This window comes from Jaculus jaculus, chromosome 5, assembly GCF_020740685.1.
Source record: "Jaculus jaculus isolate mJacJac1 chromosome 5, mJacJac1.mat.Y.cur, whole genome shotgun sequence".
In the NCBI taxonomy this organism is placed as follows: Eukaryota; Metazoa; Chordata; class Mammalia; order Rodentia; family Dipodidae; genus Jaculus; species Jaculus jaculus.
This window is the reverse complement of record NC_059106.1, coordinates 43,926,416-43,943,496: the sequence shown is the minus strand read 5'-3', so window position 1 is coordinate 43,943,496 and position 17,081 is coordinate 43,926,416. Positions and strand designations below refer to the sequence as shown.

Genomic DNA, 17,081 nt, shown 5'->3' with positions numbered 1-17,081 from the left:
GGCTTACGTGGGCCCTGGGGAATTGAACTTAGGTCCTTTAGCTTTGCAGACAAGTGCCTTAACTGCTAAGCCATCACGAATTAGCTTCCACCTCTACCTGCTCCTCCCTCCAGCTTCCCTGTCTCTCTGATGGGAGCCCCCTCTTCACCTTCCCAGGCCAAGCCCTCAGAGTCACACTCTTGCTTCTCTCTCACTATGTACAATCCAGTGAGGAGTGCACGCCAGCATATGGCTGCCTCCCTCCACCTTCTAGGCTCTTGCCCTTGCCCAAACCCTGTCATCTCTTGCCAGGACAACTGTCATGGTAGCCACTCTTACCCTACCATCAGACAAGGAATTCTTCTAGGGCATGAGTCATCCTTCAGTAAAGACACTGAGATGTCAGTACAGGCTGGTGGCTCTAGCATATATCAAGTCAGCCTGTTCTCACTCCTGCAGTATGGCTGAAAACAACACACTCTTCTCACATGTTCTGCTCAGCACCCAGGAACTGACCAGATCCCTGTTCCTACCCTCAGTCAAGGGCACTAGCACTGCCTGGCATTCAGTTCTGGTGGAAGGGTCAGGGCACTGTTACAAGAAGTGTGACACTTTGGGTCTCTTTCCAGATTCTGGTTCATAGGTCAGTTTTCAACAAAGTATTCCCATTTTCATGATCCCCATACAACCCTTTCAGAATTTTCTAAGCAAGAACAACTGCGAAAGCAGCCAACCTTCCACCTGATGCAGGGCTGAGTAGTTCAGCATCTACTCACAGGACATATATCTGGGGCTCTAGGACAGCGTAGCTGAACTTCCATTTGAACTATGCACAGCTCTCCAAAAGCAAACAGGCCCCAAGACCTTCCTGTCTGCTATGGGTCTGTGTTCTGTATGACAGCTGGGTCCTATGAACAGGGAAGCCATGCAGACTCTCAGAGCTCATGAGTATCAGTAGGGCAAGGCTGGGCCATTTTCATGAGCACCCCACAGTCTCAGTGGCCAGGTGACAATAGTAGCCCCAGCAATTCTTCCCTCTGTCTCCACCAAAGTAGTATAAACCGACCTCTCTGGGAGAACTAATCAAGCCCAGGGTCAGGGCCTCCTGAGACTAGAGCGCTTATGCTCACACTTCTCAAACTCCACCCATCCTTGCCCATCCCTGCTGCAGGCAAATTTGGTTGTGGACTAATGCCACTTATTTCTGTCACCCGGGGAGACAGACTCACAGAACTTGCTCTGCTGGTTCCCCGGTGCAGGTCTGAGATGATTTCCTCAGAGAGGCTACCTGCTGGGTGAACACCTGGCCAGCTACCCCTGCCAGGAGCGCCATGCTCTGGGCTTGGCTGAACTGGAGAGGGCAGAGCAGCCAAGAACCCCATGTTACACATGCTCCCACTTGGCTGTCAGCTCCCTGCCATTGCTCAGCAAAGGCAGAGTGGAGGTTGGGGGAAAAAAATAAAAGGAGTGGAGGAGACTTCTGAAAAGAGAGGTTTAGGAGCTCACATGTGTCTGACTATTCTAGATATTCCAGTGTCTGCCAAAGACTGACTTGAAGGGGTGTGGGGTGGACTGGGAGAACCTGCAGGGTTGGAGATTGCTAGACAGCCAAGGTCTGTGCTTCTGACCCCAGGTGGAGTCACACCTACCACTAACCACAGGTTGGGATTAGAACTTGGATTGCCAAGTCAAAGCTACCCTTAAAAACAGACCATGGGCTGATGGAGCTTTCTGGCTCACCTGTTTCCTGACATGGAATCTGAAGATAGTAGGAGGGACTAACTCAGGCAATGAGTCCCCAGGTTGAGGGCCTAACATGAGTGTGGATGGTTCTAGAATGCCAGGACCTCCTGTTAGCACAGCCCTCCTCGTCACCGGCAGGGTAGCCATGGTGCCTGCACCTGCTACCAGTACAGTGCCACAGCCCACAAGCTATTTCTATACACAGTGTGAGAAAGGCCACACCACTTTCCAAAGGGATGGGCAGAAATCACTGCTGATTCAGCCTGTTTCTAACCCACATACTTCTCAACAGTCTCCCCACAATGTGATCCAACAAGCCCATCTCAAGACTGGCCCAAAGGCACCTCCAGCATCAGGAGAGAAACTCAAAGTCTGAGTCATGAATGCATTTATCTAGAGGCCCTAGCATTCCCAAGGTCACACAGCTCAACTCAGTAACATACTAGTTACTATGTAGAACGTGGCCCATTGTAGAGCAAGGCTGAAAGCATGCAAATCACAAGAAATGAAGAACAATTCTTCTCTAATTCCTCCATTCCATATCCCATCATTGGTCCATCCATCCATCTATTCACTCATCCAACCACTCCACCCCATCCATCCATCCATCCATCCATCCACTCATCATATATCAATCACCATCAATCCACCATCCACCCATCCTTCCACCATATGTCATCCATCCATCCCACCCATTCTTCAATCCATCAACCATTCATCCAGACATCCATCCAACCTACCCTCATCCATTCATTCCTGAAGCACTCCCAGGTATTCTAATACCTGGCCACAGGAAAAAGTAGTCTGTGAAGGTCTGAAAACTGGGATATCTACTTAAAGACATTTTTAAGTCCAATGACTTTGTAAACTTTTGGTACCAGCCTAGCCAGGCTAGTGAGGATGTGGGGAAGGGCACTACCTTAGGCATCCCAGAGAACACTTACGATCAAGTCCGTTCAAGTAGCGCATGCGGATCTCACAGTGGCCCCAGACAGCACTCACTACAGGATAGAGTTTTTTACCCTTGAGGCCCCTAAAAGCCACTCCCATGTACTGTCCATCCACAATGAAACTGAGGGTCCCATCATCCATGTCCAAGGCCACAAGAAAGGAGTCAGGGACGATGAACGTCTCATCTGGCTCCAGAAAGGCTGGATACGTCTTACTTGGCTGGTTCTTGCCATCATGGTAGAGCCTGTTGCGCCCCAAGTCCCAGCCCCAGGACTCGTGGTTATTCCCCACGAGGGTTGTGTACCCGACGGAGTGCAGGGGGGCATCTGCCGTGGCCACCCCCACCACGGCATGTGTGCCTCGTTGTCTCATGGCCCACGTGATCTGCCACACATGAAGCCCACGTGTGTACCCAACTTTGCCTCTGATAGCGTCCGTGCTCTGGGCCACCGGATGCCGGTGAAAGATCAGCTTGTCATCCTCTTTCACGAAGACATTGAGCGAGCGGTCATTATTGTTCCAGGAATGGAGCAGCTGGACATCGTAGGACACGGGGGGCATGTCCAGCAACAGGTCCAGCCTGGTGGGCTTGCAGTAATCCAGACCCTGGAGCTCCTGCTTCAAGGGTCGGTATGTGGGGTCCCGCATGTCCACAGTCTTGATCCCTCCGGTGACCTTCTGACCCATGTTGGCCTTTGGTTTCACCTTCTCACCGACTCCCAAGACAAAGTCATCAATCTCAGGGCCTTGACTCCAGTTTTCTAATCAGGGCCAGACAGAATTCCTAAGGAAGGTTGCTAGGAGATCTCCGCTCGTTGTGAAGCATTCACTACTGCCTAATGGACGGAAAGAAAAACAGGAGACTGGATGAGCTGGGGTGCAGGGGGGAGGAGGAATACAGGGTTATACACACCAACACAGCCCCTCATGCTGAGGTGGAGCCTTGGAACAGAATGAAATGCTCCTCTGTCCTGTGACTATGTTGTCACAAAAGAAAGAGGCCGGCCACTCCACGGTCTGTGTAGAGAGGCGGGCTTGGGGAACAGGCACTATACTCAAAGTATGGCGGTTAGCCTGAGACACACAACAGATACTCACCAGGTCTCCAAGTCAGGGTTTCAAAGAACCGAAGGCTAAAAGTGGTTCAGACTGTGGAGCAAGCCATAATTCAGAGGCAGTTTCTTGGTCAAAACTAAGGGAAGGGGCTGGAGCGATGGCTTAGCGGTTAAGGCATTTGCTTGTGAAGCCTAAGGACCCAGGTTCAATTCTCCAGAACCCACATAAGCCAGATGCACATGGATTTGGAGTTCATTTGTAGCTGCTAGAGGCCCTGGCACGCCCATTCTCTCTCTCGCTCATAAATAAATAAATGAATAGAAATAAAATATTTTAAAAACTTTTAAAAAAGCCGGGTGTAGTAGCGCATGCCTTTAATCCCAGCACTTGGGAGGCAGAGGTAGGTGGTTCTCCCGAGGCCACCCTGAGACTACATGGTGAGTTCCAGGTCAACCTGGACTAGAGTGAGACCTGACCTGGAAAAAACAAAAACAAAAACAAAATCTAAGGGCAGCATATTGCCTCACTATGCAGAGCTCAATTGTAGCCCAGGCAGCTGACGCCAAACCCAGCCCCTCCCCTCTCCTCTCCAGCACAGCCATACTAGATATGTCCCAAGTCACCCTAGGGAGAGGACGGAAACTCAATTCAGGGTCTGTGTGTGGACTCGGCCTTGTTCCACAGCTCTGAAGCTTCAGAGACCCCTCAGCAGATCCTCCCCACCTGACTCCCATGGACATGAAAGGAGCCAGGCTCAGGCAGTCCTGGGCTAACTTGGAGGCAGTTGACTGCTCTGCTTCCTCCTATCCTTCAGCTAGAAGCCAGCGTTCTACCCCCAAGTCTGCTGGAGGAGGGGCCCACTTCATGGTACCTCTTTCCTCTCTAGCCTCACTGTCCCTGGGATCCATTACGTCTGGAGAATAGGGGCATGGCGCCGGAGTGGGGATCTCACCGCATCTGTCCCTACCCTCTCAAACAATAGCTTGGAAGTGGAGGAGGAGGCAGAAGAGGGATAAACAGTACTTCCCTTACCCTTCACTGTCCAGCCTCAGTTCACAGAAAGCAACATCAATTGGTCTCCTGGTTTCATGTGCACACATAGCATCTACTATCAAAAATTTCCCTGAGGAGTTTGCCTCCCCCACCCCCACCTTCTCATGGGCAGGAGCTCTTCATAATCTCTCCTCTTTCCTTAATCTAGAAACTTCCCCATAAACCAGTCCATCCCAGCCTGTTACAAGGCTTGCTCTCTCCATTTCAGAGATTGGTCTTAGTCCAAGGCTGGTGTCAGCACCAACTTAAGCCATGCGAAGACTTTGCCCACCTGCAGGTTCAGTTCTTAAGGTGCCTCTTAAGGGACACAGTGTGTCTCTTATTGAGATTCTAAGTCAAAAGCCTGGAGTTCATGTCCTCTTACAGGGACAGTTTTAGACACAGGACTAGTTTGGAAAAGGGCCAGGCAAGGGTTTCTACTCTGCGCGTTGCAGAGGGGACACTGTAGGCCTGTGAGCCTTACTAGAGAGGTTGAGTGAACTTGCCTTCAGTTAACCTGGGACCTCCCTCATGTATCCCAAAGATTTTCGCATCAACGCACATTTCCCCACCCCCACCTGTTAATGGTGCCGGGAGAAGCTGCCTTATACTAAAAGCATAGCAGACTCTCAAGAAAGTTGTGACCTAAGAAATGGATCCTACACACCACTGTCCCTGCCCTGTTCCTCAGGCCTGGCTGGCAGGCAGACCCACACATGGTTGTTCTGCACCCAGTGGCCCACCGTGCTAATTGAGGATGGCAAGCCTATTTCCCCTCAACCATAGCTGTCAGTCATCATTTTTCATGTGTGTAAATGAGGGCTTAGTTTTGTCTTTTTTTTGTGGGGGGGGGGAACACGGTCTCATGTATCCCAGGCTTTGTAGCCAAAGATGGCCTTAAACTTCTGACCCTCCTTCCTCCACCTCCTGAGTGCTGGGATTACTGGAGTATGCCACCACACAGGTTATGTGGTACTGGGGAGAAAACCCACGGCTTCCTGCATGCTAGCTAGGTAAGCAACTGACCAGCTGAGCTTCATCCTCAGCCCCATTTTCTTTTACACACCAGTAAACACGTGCCACCAGGGGACAGGAGGAGAAGTCTGACCAGCTGCCCCAATCCTGTAACGTGCGGCACCAGAGCCCTGCGCGTGCTAGGAAAAACGCTCTCCACTGAGCTACATTCCTGGTGCTTTATTTTTTTAAAGTAACTTGCTTTCATAATTTAACACGTGTTTGTAATATATTTTGATCACTGCCTTCCCCTCTCCTTCCCACTCCTGAGGAACCCCTTTTTCTTCCCAGCTAGTTCTCTCACCTACTTTGGTGTCTTTCTTGGCGGGTGACCCGGTGATTTTAACTAGGATTGCTTGCATGAGCATGGGTGAGGGGTACTTATAGGGACATGAGCAACTTGCCAGCATCTGCACTACTGAGGAAAATGTCGCTCCTTCTCCCAACAACTATCAACTGCTAAGAACTCCTCAGCGAGGGCCAGGAACCTCGGGACCCCCTCCACCAGCCATGATGGAAGGTTGATGGGACCGACTCAGACCTCTGAGTTAACTTTTCACAGTGTCTCACTAGGTTGTTCAGGTAGGCTTTGAACTTTTAACTCGGCATTTCAGTAGCGGGCCCAGGCCCAATGTCAAGCTGTCAAGATGAAAAGAGCGTAGGTTTGAATGTGGAACCAGGATCTTGCTATTAGGGACTGGATGAGATTGACAGCAGCTTTTACTGCGCTGCCCCCCACACTCTTCTTAGCCTCTGCTGGAGCATACACTCAGAGCTGGGGGCAGCCATTGGAGGCAGCTCTCCAAGAGCCATGCTGAGCAGGGCCCGAAGCATCCATCCCCATCTCTCTAGTTGGGCACAGCCTCTGGCCTGAGACTCAGGAACTTCTCCATCTTGGTCCTGGAGGACCCCACGGGGACAGAGGTCAGCTTCCTGAGAGGAGGAAGAGGAGAGAGCTGACACTCTGAGTCGGTTCCAGGGCAGCACAGCCACTGCCAGTGCCGCCATCATGGCAGGAAGGACCTTTCTTGCAGATCTTGGTGGAAGGGGAGATCCTTCGCTCCATGGGAACGAGTAGGAGAGTAAGGAGGTGAGAGGAGGCAGGGCAGGGGGAGAGAAAGGCGAGGTGAGGGGCCTTCCCCGTGCAGCCACATAAAAGGGCTTAGAGGGAAAAGGTCGGAGGAAAGAGGTCTCTAGCACGTCATTGAGGTTGAGTACAGAAGAAGTTGGAGGAGCAGACAGCTGAGGTGGAGGGTAGGGAGGAGTGAATGAGAGAAGAAGGAATTTCAAAGTCCACTACACCTGGGCCTGGACACGCAGAGCACATACATACTAGTGAACATGGCAGTGCTCCAATAAAACTTTATTTACAAGAACAGGCTGGTGTGTAGCCTGCCACCCCCGAGCTAGGCACTCAGTCACTCTCATCATCTCCACTGAAGACAGAGCTTTGGGAAGGCCCCAAAAGGCAAGAGGATCTCTCAGAAGCATCAGAAAGTTTGATCTGAAAGACAGTCACCTCAGGGCACAGTGTCCACTTTTGTGTCCAGTCAGCTCCACAGACTAGTGAATCCATGAATACCCATCCTCCCTGGACCTGTCAGATAGTGAAGACATCAAGGTCCAGAGCCTTGCGGCTGGGAACGGAGGGTGTCCATGGGAGGGAAGGCATGGCAAGGAGGAGCTGGGGGGGAGGGCTGGGGCAGGTGAAGGTGCCTGGGGCACTGCGGGATGACTCCTTCACAAGGGCATACCACAGGATGTGGTCCAACCACTCCGTCATATGTGTGCCAACCTGTCATCTGACTCACCCTCTAGGTGGCCAAATACCATGGCAACCCTAAAGCCACTAGACTCATCGTCCCTGAGCATGTGTCCAGGCTATGGCTGAAGATGACACTCCCTTCTTATCACCATCCTGTGGTCCACACCTGGCCATCTCCTAGCCATCCAGTTGCCTCCTTCCATCCCCTTTAATATGTGACCTTGGGCTGGAGAGATTGCTCAGTGGTTAAATCACTTGTCTGCAAAGCTGAACGACCCAGGTTCGAGTCCCCAGGTCCCACATAAACCCAGATGCACAGAGTGGCACATGCATCTGGAGTTTGTTTGCAGCGGCTATAGGCCCTGGCATGCCATTCTCTCTCTCTCTCCTGTGCAAATAAATAAATACATAATTTAAAAAATAAAATGTTACTTTACAGCCATGGCCTTCCTTCTCTACCTTTCCTAAGACTGTGGCCTGCAGGGTACATCCCCAGTCCTGGGTCTCAAGGCCCCCAAACTCATGAAGTACAGCTGTGCCTTGTGAACCCACTAAGAGTCACCCTCCGCTTTCCCGAGCTTACATCTGCTCAGCTACAACATAGGTGACACCTACGTGTCACACGCTTATCTAAACACTCAGTGAAGACCATGTTTCAAAAAGAGGCTCGTGCAACGGGCACTGTACTTTCATTGGGACGTTCTCATGCACTGGATAAAGATCACTGTTGGCCAGTTTCTCTAGTTACCACACCTGGCCTACGAGATGAATGCTGCCTTTGGGCCATGACCCACACGTGTGGAATGCTATGCTAGAAGAGATCGAGGTTAAGGTCTCTTCTAAGCCAGGAGTCAACCAACTTGCTCTGTAAATGGCCAGATGGAAAACAATTTAGGCTTTTCAGACAATGTGTAAGTAAGTGGGTATGGCTATGTTTTAATAAAACTTTAAGGAAATAGCGAGTGGGCTAGATTTGGTCTAGGGCTATGCTTTGCTGACCCCTATTCTAAACCTGTGCAAAACTGTTGAATCCCTTATCAAAATACTTGAATATAGAGTTTGGGATAGTGTGGGCATTCCCCACCCATTCGTGCTCGGTGACAGGGATATGGGTGTGCCTGCACAGCTCTGGCTAACATTGGGCAAGACGGGCTTCAGAGGACCAGGAGGGAGGCAAGCTGTGGGCACCAAGCTGCAGGAAGCAGGAGAACCAGTATAGGCGCTGGCTCTGGGTCACCCTCATTCCCTCCTGTTTGGGGAAGAAAAGCAGAGGCTTGAGCCTTAAAGGGTTTAGATGTGCCACAGGAGTGCCGGGGCCTGAGGTCATGGAGAAAGCAGTTGGCAAATCTCCAGGAGGTGGGAGGACTCAGCCGCGGCCCCACCCAGGAGAAACCAAGCCACGAGGGCTGTGGCCGTGCACTGCCTCGCAGGCTGAAGCAGGAGCATAAAGGACAGAGATGCCCTTGCTGCCACCACCATGCCCATCGGCCGCACACACTCACGCATCCCACATGCCCATATGTACTACGTGCCACACACTGGAAGTGGTAACAACAGTGACCCTTGGGGCTAAGAAGCAGGACAGAAGAATGGAGGCTGGGAGCTCCTGTCCCTCAGTCCATCGGCGGTCCATGTCTCCACAGAGCGCTGACACTCGCCACCAGCACATCCGCCAACGCTGAGCTTGCCGGTGGTCCTCACGGTGAGCCAAGGCTCGCACTCATGTCTGGTATGCATCCCTCTCGTCCTGCCAGACTCTAGTCACCCTAAGTAGCAAACAGATCCCACTGTGCTTCGTTCCTAGGGCTTTCACAGACCAGTTGTCACACACAGGGTTCCAGTGCTGGTATTCCCAAGGACCAAGGAGCACCGCGGCTGAGTAAGAGACATGGCGAGCATCACAGTTCCCACGCAGCAAGGCTACCGTCCCACCCGGGAGACTGTGTGTCCATACAGGCATACGCTGATGTCTATCCTACAGAGAGATAGTGCACCAACACACACACACCACACACACCACACACCCCTGATTCTACACTTACTAACAACACAGTGAACCAGATCAGAAGTGCTGGGTCTGCAGGGAGGGGCGTTTGCATCCATTAGTCCACACTAATCTCTGTGGTTCAATTTCACTCTGCCCTTCCCCCATGGAAATAACTCCCACTCTGCCCCCAATTCTGCCACACACAGAGCTGGGGTCACAGATCAGTTACAAGTTCACTGCGAAAGGGGACACCTACTAATGGCAAAAGCCTTCAAGGCAGGGTCCTTGAGAGCTGCTATGAGATTGGGTGGCCTGGGGCTCCAAGAACCCACAAGAGGTTTTGTCCACAATGGACCTTCAATGGACAGCCTGGCCTCTAACAGATGAGCTTCTTAAAGCCCCGGCCTTCCCACTGCCGGTGGCAGAGAGAACCGTTTAAGTCCAGGGGCTCACACTGCTGTCCAAAAAGTCACAGAGGAGACAGGCGTGGTGGCGCTGCCTTTAATCCCAGCACTCAGGAGGCAGAGGTAGGTGGATTACTGTGAGTTCGAGGCCCCCCTGAGACTACCTAGTGAATTCCAGGTCAGCCTGGGCCAGAGTGAGACCCTACCTCAAAAAGAACAAAAAAATCACAGAGGAAAGAAGAGCTTGGTAGGGAAGTACCACAAGGGGCGACGTGGATGAACAGACCCCAACCAGGACAACTTACAACCTTCTTGGCATACATAGGTGTGTAATGTGACAACCGCCCCTCAAAACCACTACATGCTACACATAAAGCAGTTGCTCTTCCAGGGCTCTTGTCTGTGGGAGACCCCATAGGCTTGTGCCAGAGCACACGGGCAAAGACGCTGCTCAGGGCAGCAGGGCAGCCTGGGTTCCCTCTCCTCCTCCACACCGGGGACCTGACTGAGCACGCCGCCACCATGAGGCAATGTGGGATGGGACGGCACAGCAGAAGGGCGGCCCTATTTTACAAAGCAAGCTGCTGCAGGACCCAGCGCAGGATGTGAGCCTATCGCTCAAAGAACAGAATTAAAAAGGCCTCTTTGGGCAGGTTTATCTGTTTGCAGACACAGAAAAGCCCAGAAGTATAGATACCAAATGTTTCAGTGGTTAATCCTGAGGATATGAAGGGAGGAAAAACAAGATGTAACTCTTTATTTTTTTTTTAAAAAAAGGGGGGGGAGGGTATTATCATGGGATTTTTTTTATAATCATGGAAGCTGTTAATAAAATTTGCAAAAAAAAAAATCTTTTCAGCTGGGCATGGTGGTGCATGCCTTTAATCTCAGCACTTGGGAGGCAGAGGTAGGAGGATTGCTGTGAGTTTGAGGCCACCATGAGACTATATAGTGAATTTTAGGTCAGCTAGGGCCAGAGTGAAACCCTACCTTGAACCCCCCCCCCAAAAAAAAATCTCTTCACTTTTGGTGTGTTTGTGTGTGTGTACATATGAGTGCCTCATGCACATGTGTGCAGGGGCCAGAGGAAGACACTGGTGTCCTGGTCTATCATACTTATTTCCCTGAGACAGTATCTCACTGAACCTCGACCTCCCTGCTTTTCAGTTAGACTCACCAGGAGCCCAGTGATCCTCCTGTCTCCACTCCTCAACACAGGGGTTGCAGGTATGTGTGACCATGGCTGGCTTTTTACATGGCTGCTGAGGATGGAACTCAGCTCCTCATGCTTGCACAGCAAGTGCTCTTACCCACAGAGCCATCTCTCCAGCCTCCACGTCCTCCATCTTTTTTTGTTTGTTTATTTGGTTTTTTTGGTGGGTGGTTTTTCGAGGTAGGGTTTTGTTCTAGCCCAGACTGACCTGGAATTCACTCTGTAGTCTCAGGCTGGCCTCAAACTCACAGCAATCCTCCTACCTCTGCCTCCCAAGTGCTGGGATTAAAGGAGGTGTGTGCCACCACACCTGGTTTCCTCCATCCTCTTTTGGAGACAGGGTCTCATGTAGTGGAGGCTGGTTTTGAACCTCTTGATCCTCCTGCCTCCACTCCTAAAGCACTGGGATTATAATCATGTACCACCATGCCAGGGTGCTTTAAACGCTTTTTAGATTAAAAAAAAAAACAAAAATTTTAAGGGCTGGAGAGATGGCTTAGCTGTTAAGGTACTTGCCTGTGAAGCCTAAGGACCCATGTTTGGCTCTCCAGGTCCCATGTAAGCAAGATGCACAAGGTGCACCTCTGGATTTCTACTGCAGTGGCTAGAGGCCCCTGGTGTACCATCTCTCTCTTGCTCTCTCTCATTTAAAAAAAAAAAAAAAAAAAAAAAAAAAAAAAACAGAAAAAATTTTAAGATTCCTATATTGCTCTTATATGACCTGATTTTTAGGCACACAAAAGAGAATCAAAGGTTGGAGAACAATAACTTAACACATTGTAGTCACAAGAACAAGTCACTCCAAATCAATTCCTAGATGCTTCACCTGTGACATATCTCACAAGGTGAGCACAGAACCAGTTTGATCATGCTTGTCCCACATGCTCTACTCATAAAGGTCACATTAAAGGTTCACAATCTACAGAAAGGCACTGACTCAAAGACAAGCATGCCAGGAAATCTCCCAGGCCATCCCCAAACAAAGCATTGCTTCTATGATGATTTCTAACTGCACTTTTTCTAAATCATTAATTTTGTAAAAATGGAGCAGCTGCCTCTCTCTCATAAATAAATTTTTTTTAAATTTTTTTTTGTTTTTTATTTATTTATTTGAGAGTGACAGAGAGAGAAAGAGGCAGATAGATTGAGAATGAGCACACCACGGCCTCTAGCCACTGCAAAGGAACTCCAGCCACATGCGCCCCTTGTGCATCTGGCTACTGTGGATCCTGGGGCATCGAGCCTCGAACTGGGGTCCTTAGGCTTAACAGGCAAGCGCTTAACCACCAAGCCATCTCTCCAGCCCAATAAATTATTTTTTATAAATAAGCATACTTGTTTTTAAAAAGGGCTGGAAAGATGGCTTAGCAGTTGAGGCACTTGCCTACAAAACCTGAGGACCCAGGTTCAATTTCCCAGTACCCACGTAAGCCAGATGCACGAGATGAAGCATGTGTCTAGAGTTTGTTAGCAGTGGCTAGAGGTCCTGGCATGCCCATTCTCTCCCTCTCAAATAAATAAATAAATAAATACATGAACACATATATATATATTAATATGTATGTGTATTCTTATATATAATATGTATAATAAATTATATAATATATCATACATATTATGTATACACACACACACACACACACACACTATATTTTAATGGGCAGCTGTCTGCCTCTGCTGGCCCAAAGCACAGCTGCTCCATTCTATGCTCCAGCTAGGTGGGCCCTACTCAGGCTCTTTCCCTGGCCAGGGCCTGGCAACCCTGCTCTTTCAGAAACCTCAGTGACCACCTTGTGGAGAAACTTCGGGGCTGCACGGGCCTAGACAGATCAACTCTGGAGGAAGAGGAAGAACACAACCTTGGAGAGGGACACCTGAGGGGGAAAGACTTCCAGCATTTGGTTCAGGTAAGGCGGCCTGTCAAAACTGCCTGAAATCTTACAGAAAGCTGCAGCCCTGGGAACCTTACTTCTCCCGACGTGCTTTCAGATCAACTGACTCTGGAGCCCCATGGCTACCGAAAATTAGCCCTTTGTTGAACTGATTGCACCCTTTGTTGGAGACATATCCAAGGTGGCTGGAGGAAGACAGGGTATACACAGGGGAGGACTGCTGGACACAGACGCGAGCCCACCTCCTGAAGCTCAGTTCACCCTCAGTGCCTTTGACCCCAGAACAGTGCGACCATTGTTTTGACCCAAGATGGGGGAAGAATGAAATCCAGGATGTGGGAAAGGATGACCTATTTATAAAGCCTCTTTTCACCTGAAGATCAAATACTGTGTTCCCTCCCTCCCTCAGCCTTCCCGCCTCACACATCAGTGGTTGCAACCCAGGATTTTGCAAGAGCAATAGGCCCCCAGCAGAGTAGCCTGTTATTACATCAGAGTGCAGCCTCCGCCGCCTGCTGCCTGCCAATTACAGTTCTTTGCTCCCTCCAGCTTCCTGAACACGGGTGCAGGAATGGGTTAGGCAGGGGGAGCACTCAGGACTCCATGCAAGCTGGACTAGGAAACAAAGAAGTCACTCCAGGGAGACTCATGCCATGTGGTTATAATCCCCTACCCCACCCAAGTGACAACTTGAGAGGGCCTTCTCAAGGAGGGGTATAAAATAAAGTCTCTGCCCCCCCCCCCCAGAGCCAACAGAGTGTTTTGCGCCCTTCTGGGAACTTTTGAGAAGCAATTTTGGAGAGAAAAATCCCACATGGTCCAGACCTCTGACCTCAAAAGACCAAAAATGCACCTGCCACAAACACCTACAGAAGGACCCAGATTACTCACGGCCTCTCAGAAAGGGCTTGAATCAGTTGAGCGGTGCCCCTGGGAAACCCAGCGTGACATTCATAAAGAGACTAAAAATTAAAATAGAAAAGTTACAGCCTAGTTAAGAGTTGAAACGCCATACCCTGCAGTTCTCCCAAACAAGAAGCCCCTTTGCTGGAGGGCCCTAAGTAACAAGTACAGCCTAGCCAGAAGGTCACCCAGAGGGGCATGTGCACCTCAGACGGCAGTGGAAATAGTCTAGACCCTGAGCTACTTACTGACCCAATGGCCTGGGGTGGTGGGCATGTGCCACAAACTGGGCTGCCCGGTTGTGCCGAACAGCAGTACAGAGGCAAGAGAAGGTTGTTGACAGGGACCTACAGAGAAAGACCCTGGCTGTGCCTCATCCCCTAACTCTCTACCAGATCCAGAAAAAGGCTGGAAGAAAGTACCAGCAGCCCCCAAGTAGGTCAAGTGGCTCCAGAGAGCTCGCTGTTAGGAAGAGATGCTCCAGGGCACCATTTGCTTGGGAGACAGGACTCCTTCCTGTCTGACCTCCCCTCAGCCTGGCTCCACGGCAACCTGACCTGAAATCAAGAGGCTGGGGCAGGTCTGAGGTCAGCCATAGCCCTGCATCAAGGCAACCTCCTGCAAACCTCAGCTGCTGGGACCCCCAAGACCTAGATGGGAGCAGGTGACACGTTGGCCTCCTTCCATTGTGAAGGCCATGTCTGGAAATGGACCCACAATTTACCTCATGTCCCTTCAGGAAGAAGCAGGACAGAGACTAGGGAGGTTCTGGGACAAGATGGGCAACCTCAGGAGAAATCCACTCATGAGTTGGAGGGCCTACTGCTCAGCTTATGAGCGAGACAGGGGAACCTGGGGTCCATCCGTTCCATCTGCTCGTTAAGGGAACCCAGAAAAGAGAACTTGAATGCCAAGGGTCGTAGGGTCCTCAGTCAGAGGGCACCACGGCAGTCACAGGTGCATGGCTCGTAGGTAACTCCAGCGGCAGCGCTCAGCCGTCAGGAAGGCAGCTTGGGGGTAACAGACAAGAGATGAGATGGACAGTCAGGTGTCTAGATGCGGGGTGAAGGAAAGCCTCATGGCACCACACCCTCTGGAGACTCCATAAATTCAATTAGTCATATAAACTCCTTAGATCTAAAGCAGAGGCAGGGGCTGGAGCGATGGCTTAGTGATTAAGGTGCTTGCCTGTGAAGCTGAAAAACCCAGGTTTGATTCTCCAGGTCCCACTTAGGCCAGGTACACAAGGTGGTGCATGCATCTGGAGTTCATGTGCAGTGGCTAGAGGTGCTGGCATGCCCATTCTCTCTCTCTCTCTCTCTCTCTCTCTTCAAATAAAAACAAAAGCAGAGGCAGGAGTTCCCCACCCCAAAAATACCCACAGGAAGAAGCTATATGGCTGTTCTCTTGTAACTAGTTAGGTTTACAGGAGTGTTCCTCAAAGCCAGGGTCCCATATGGCAGCAGTAGTATCCATGTGCCCTGGAAACCTGTCAGAGATGCAGATTCTTGGCCCTGTAAGAACTTCTGAATCGGGAACTAAAGGAGGCCCATCAATCTACAGTCTAATGAGCCCTCCAGGGGGTGGAACACTGGTGGTTTGAGAATCACTGCATTAAGGACTTGTATCTCAGCATTTTGGACTCTCATATCACCTAATCACTATCCCCTGATCCATGTTAAATGAGAACAACCACGCTTGGATTCCATGAATTTTTTTAAATAAGTGTTTTAAAAATGATTAGGCAATTTGAGAGTCCAAAATGCTGAGATACAAGTCCTTAATGCAGTGATTTTCAAACCACCATGTTCCAGCCCCTGGATGTAGACACACAGCAGTCATTTACGGCCAAAGCTCACAACATACACAGCACATCCTTTTGGTTTTTGAGTCGTAATGTCTCAGACCCACCATTAATTGCATGGGCCAATGGCTTCATAATCGCCTTAGGTGTACTCTTATTCCAACTCTGATGACACTCTCTTGCTTACATATGGACACCTGTTCTTTGTAAGGATGGTCATGTGTGGTGTTAAAATTCCTCTGTAGCAGCATGTCCTTAAACCCAGATCTTTTTTCTTTAGTTCAACTTATCCTCAAAACCTTGGCCCTCAGAACTTCCTATCTACTGTGATCATGTATAGAAGACACTCAAATGTCCCATTAAGCCAGGTGCAGCAGTGCACACCTTTAATCCCAGAATTTGGGAGGCAGAGGTGGAAGAATCTACCACTGTGAGTTCGAGGCCAGCCTGAGATTACATAGTAAATTCCAGGTCAGCCTGGGCTACAGTGAGACCCTACCTTGAAAAACAAAAACGAAAGTCCCACTAACGTGTCTCCAGGCTTCCTGGTCTTTGCACCTTACTGTGGCAGACCAGAGGGTCCTTAGCACTAACTCAACCGGACCTCCACTGGACTGCTGCCAGTGAACTTGGAAAGGATTCTAAAAGGAACCAGCAGCAGACTCTAGTCACCATTCCCTTGGAGGGACTGAATGGAACTGAACCAGAGGCTGGGGGAGACAGATCCTTGAGCCTCATGGACAGCTGGAGGAAGAAAGGGCTTAAACTTCTCAGGCTCTAGGAGTCTTCAGAGACTTCCTCTTACATGTTCCCAGCTCTCCGCCTCCAAAGCCCCTTAGTGTGGAGAGTCCTAACCATTCTAGAGGGGAGTATCTACAAACTGTGGTGCATACCTACAATGGGATACTATCAGCCACCAAAGGAACAATCACTTGATACATGCTACAATGTGAGTGAACCTTGGAAACTTTGTTACGTTGCTAAGTGAAAGAAAAAGGTCACACATCCTGTGATTTCATTCAAGAACAGACAAATCCATAGAGACTAAAAGTAGATTGGTGGGTTACCAGAGGTCAGAGAAGGAGGCATGGGGAGTAACTACTGATGGGCTGGGCCTCTTCATATGTGATGGAGATGTTTAGGGACTAGACAGGGGTGGGCAGTGAGTTACACAAGAGGTGAATGTCATTGACTAGTACCTTTAAAGGGTTACATATGTATGCTAGGTGATTTCACCTTGGCCACTCAGAAAGCATAACTGGATGAAAGCATGCCCCTCTCTGTAAACCCACAGGGACCTAGTTGACCGAGGGAGGCTTGCTAGCCAGCATTTCACGT

General features: G+C 50.1%; 1 protein-coding gene across 2 annotated transcripts in view; it reads right to left on the bottom strand.

Moving 5' to 3' along the window:
* The window catches only part of Spsb1 (splA/ryanodine receptor domain and SOCS box containing 1), a 71,800-nt gene that overhangs the window by 6,272 nt on the left and 48,447 nt on the right, over positions 1 to 17,081 (bottom strand). For both annotated transcript variants that reach the window (XM_045150892.1, XM_004657671.2), the window contains exon 2: positions 2,667 to 3,509. In XM_045150892.1, coding sequence (XP_045006827.1) covers positions 2,667 to 3,360 — 694 coding nt within the window. In that variant the 5' untranslated portion in view covers positions 3,361 to 3,509. The remainder of the gene's footprint in view (positions 1 to 2,666; positions 3,510 to 17,081) is intronic.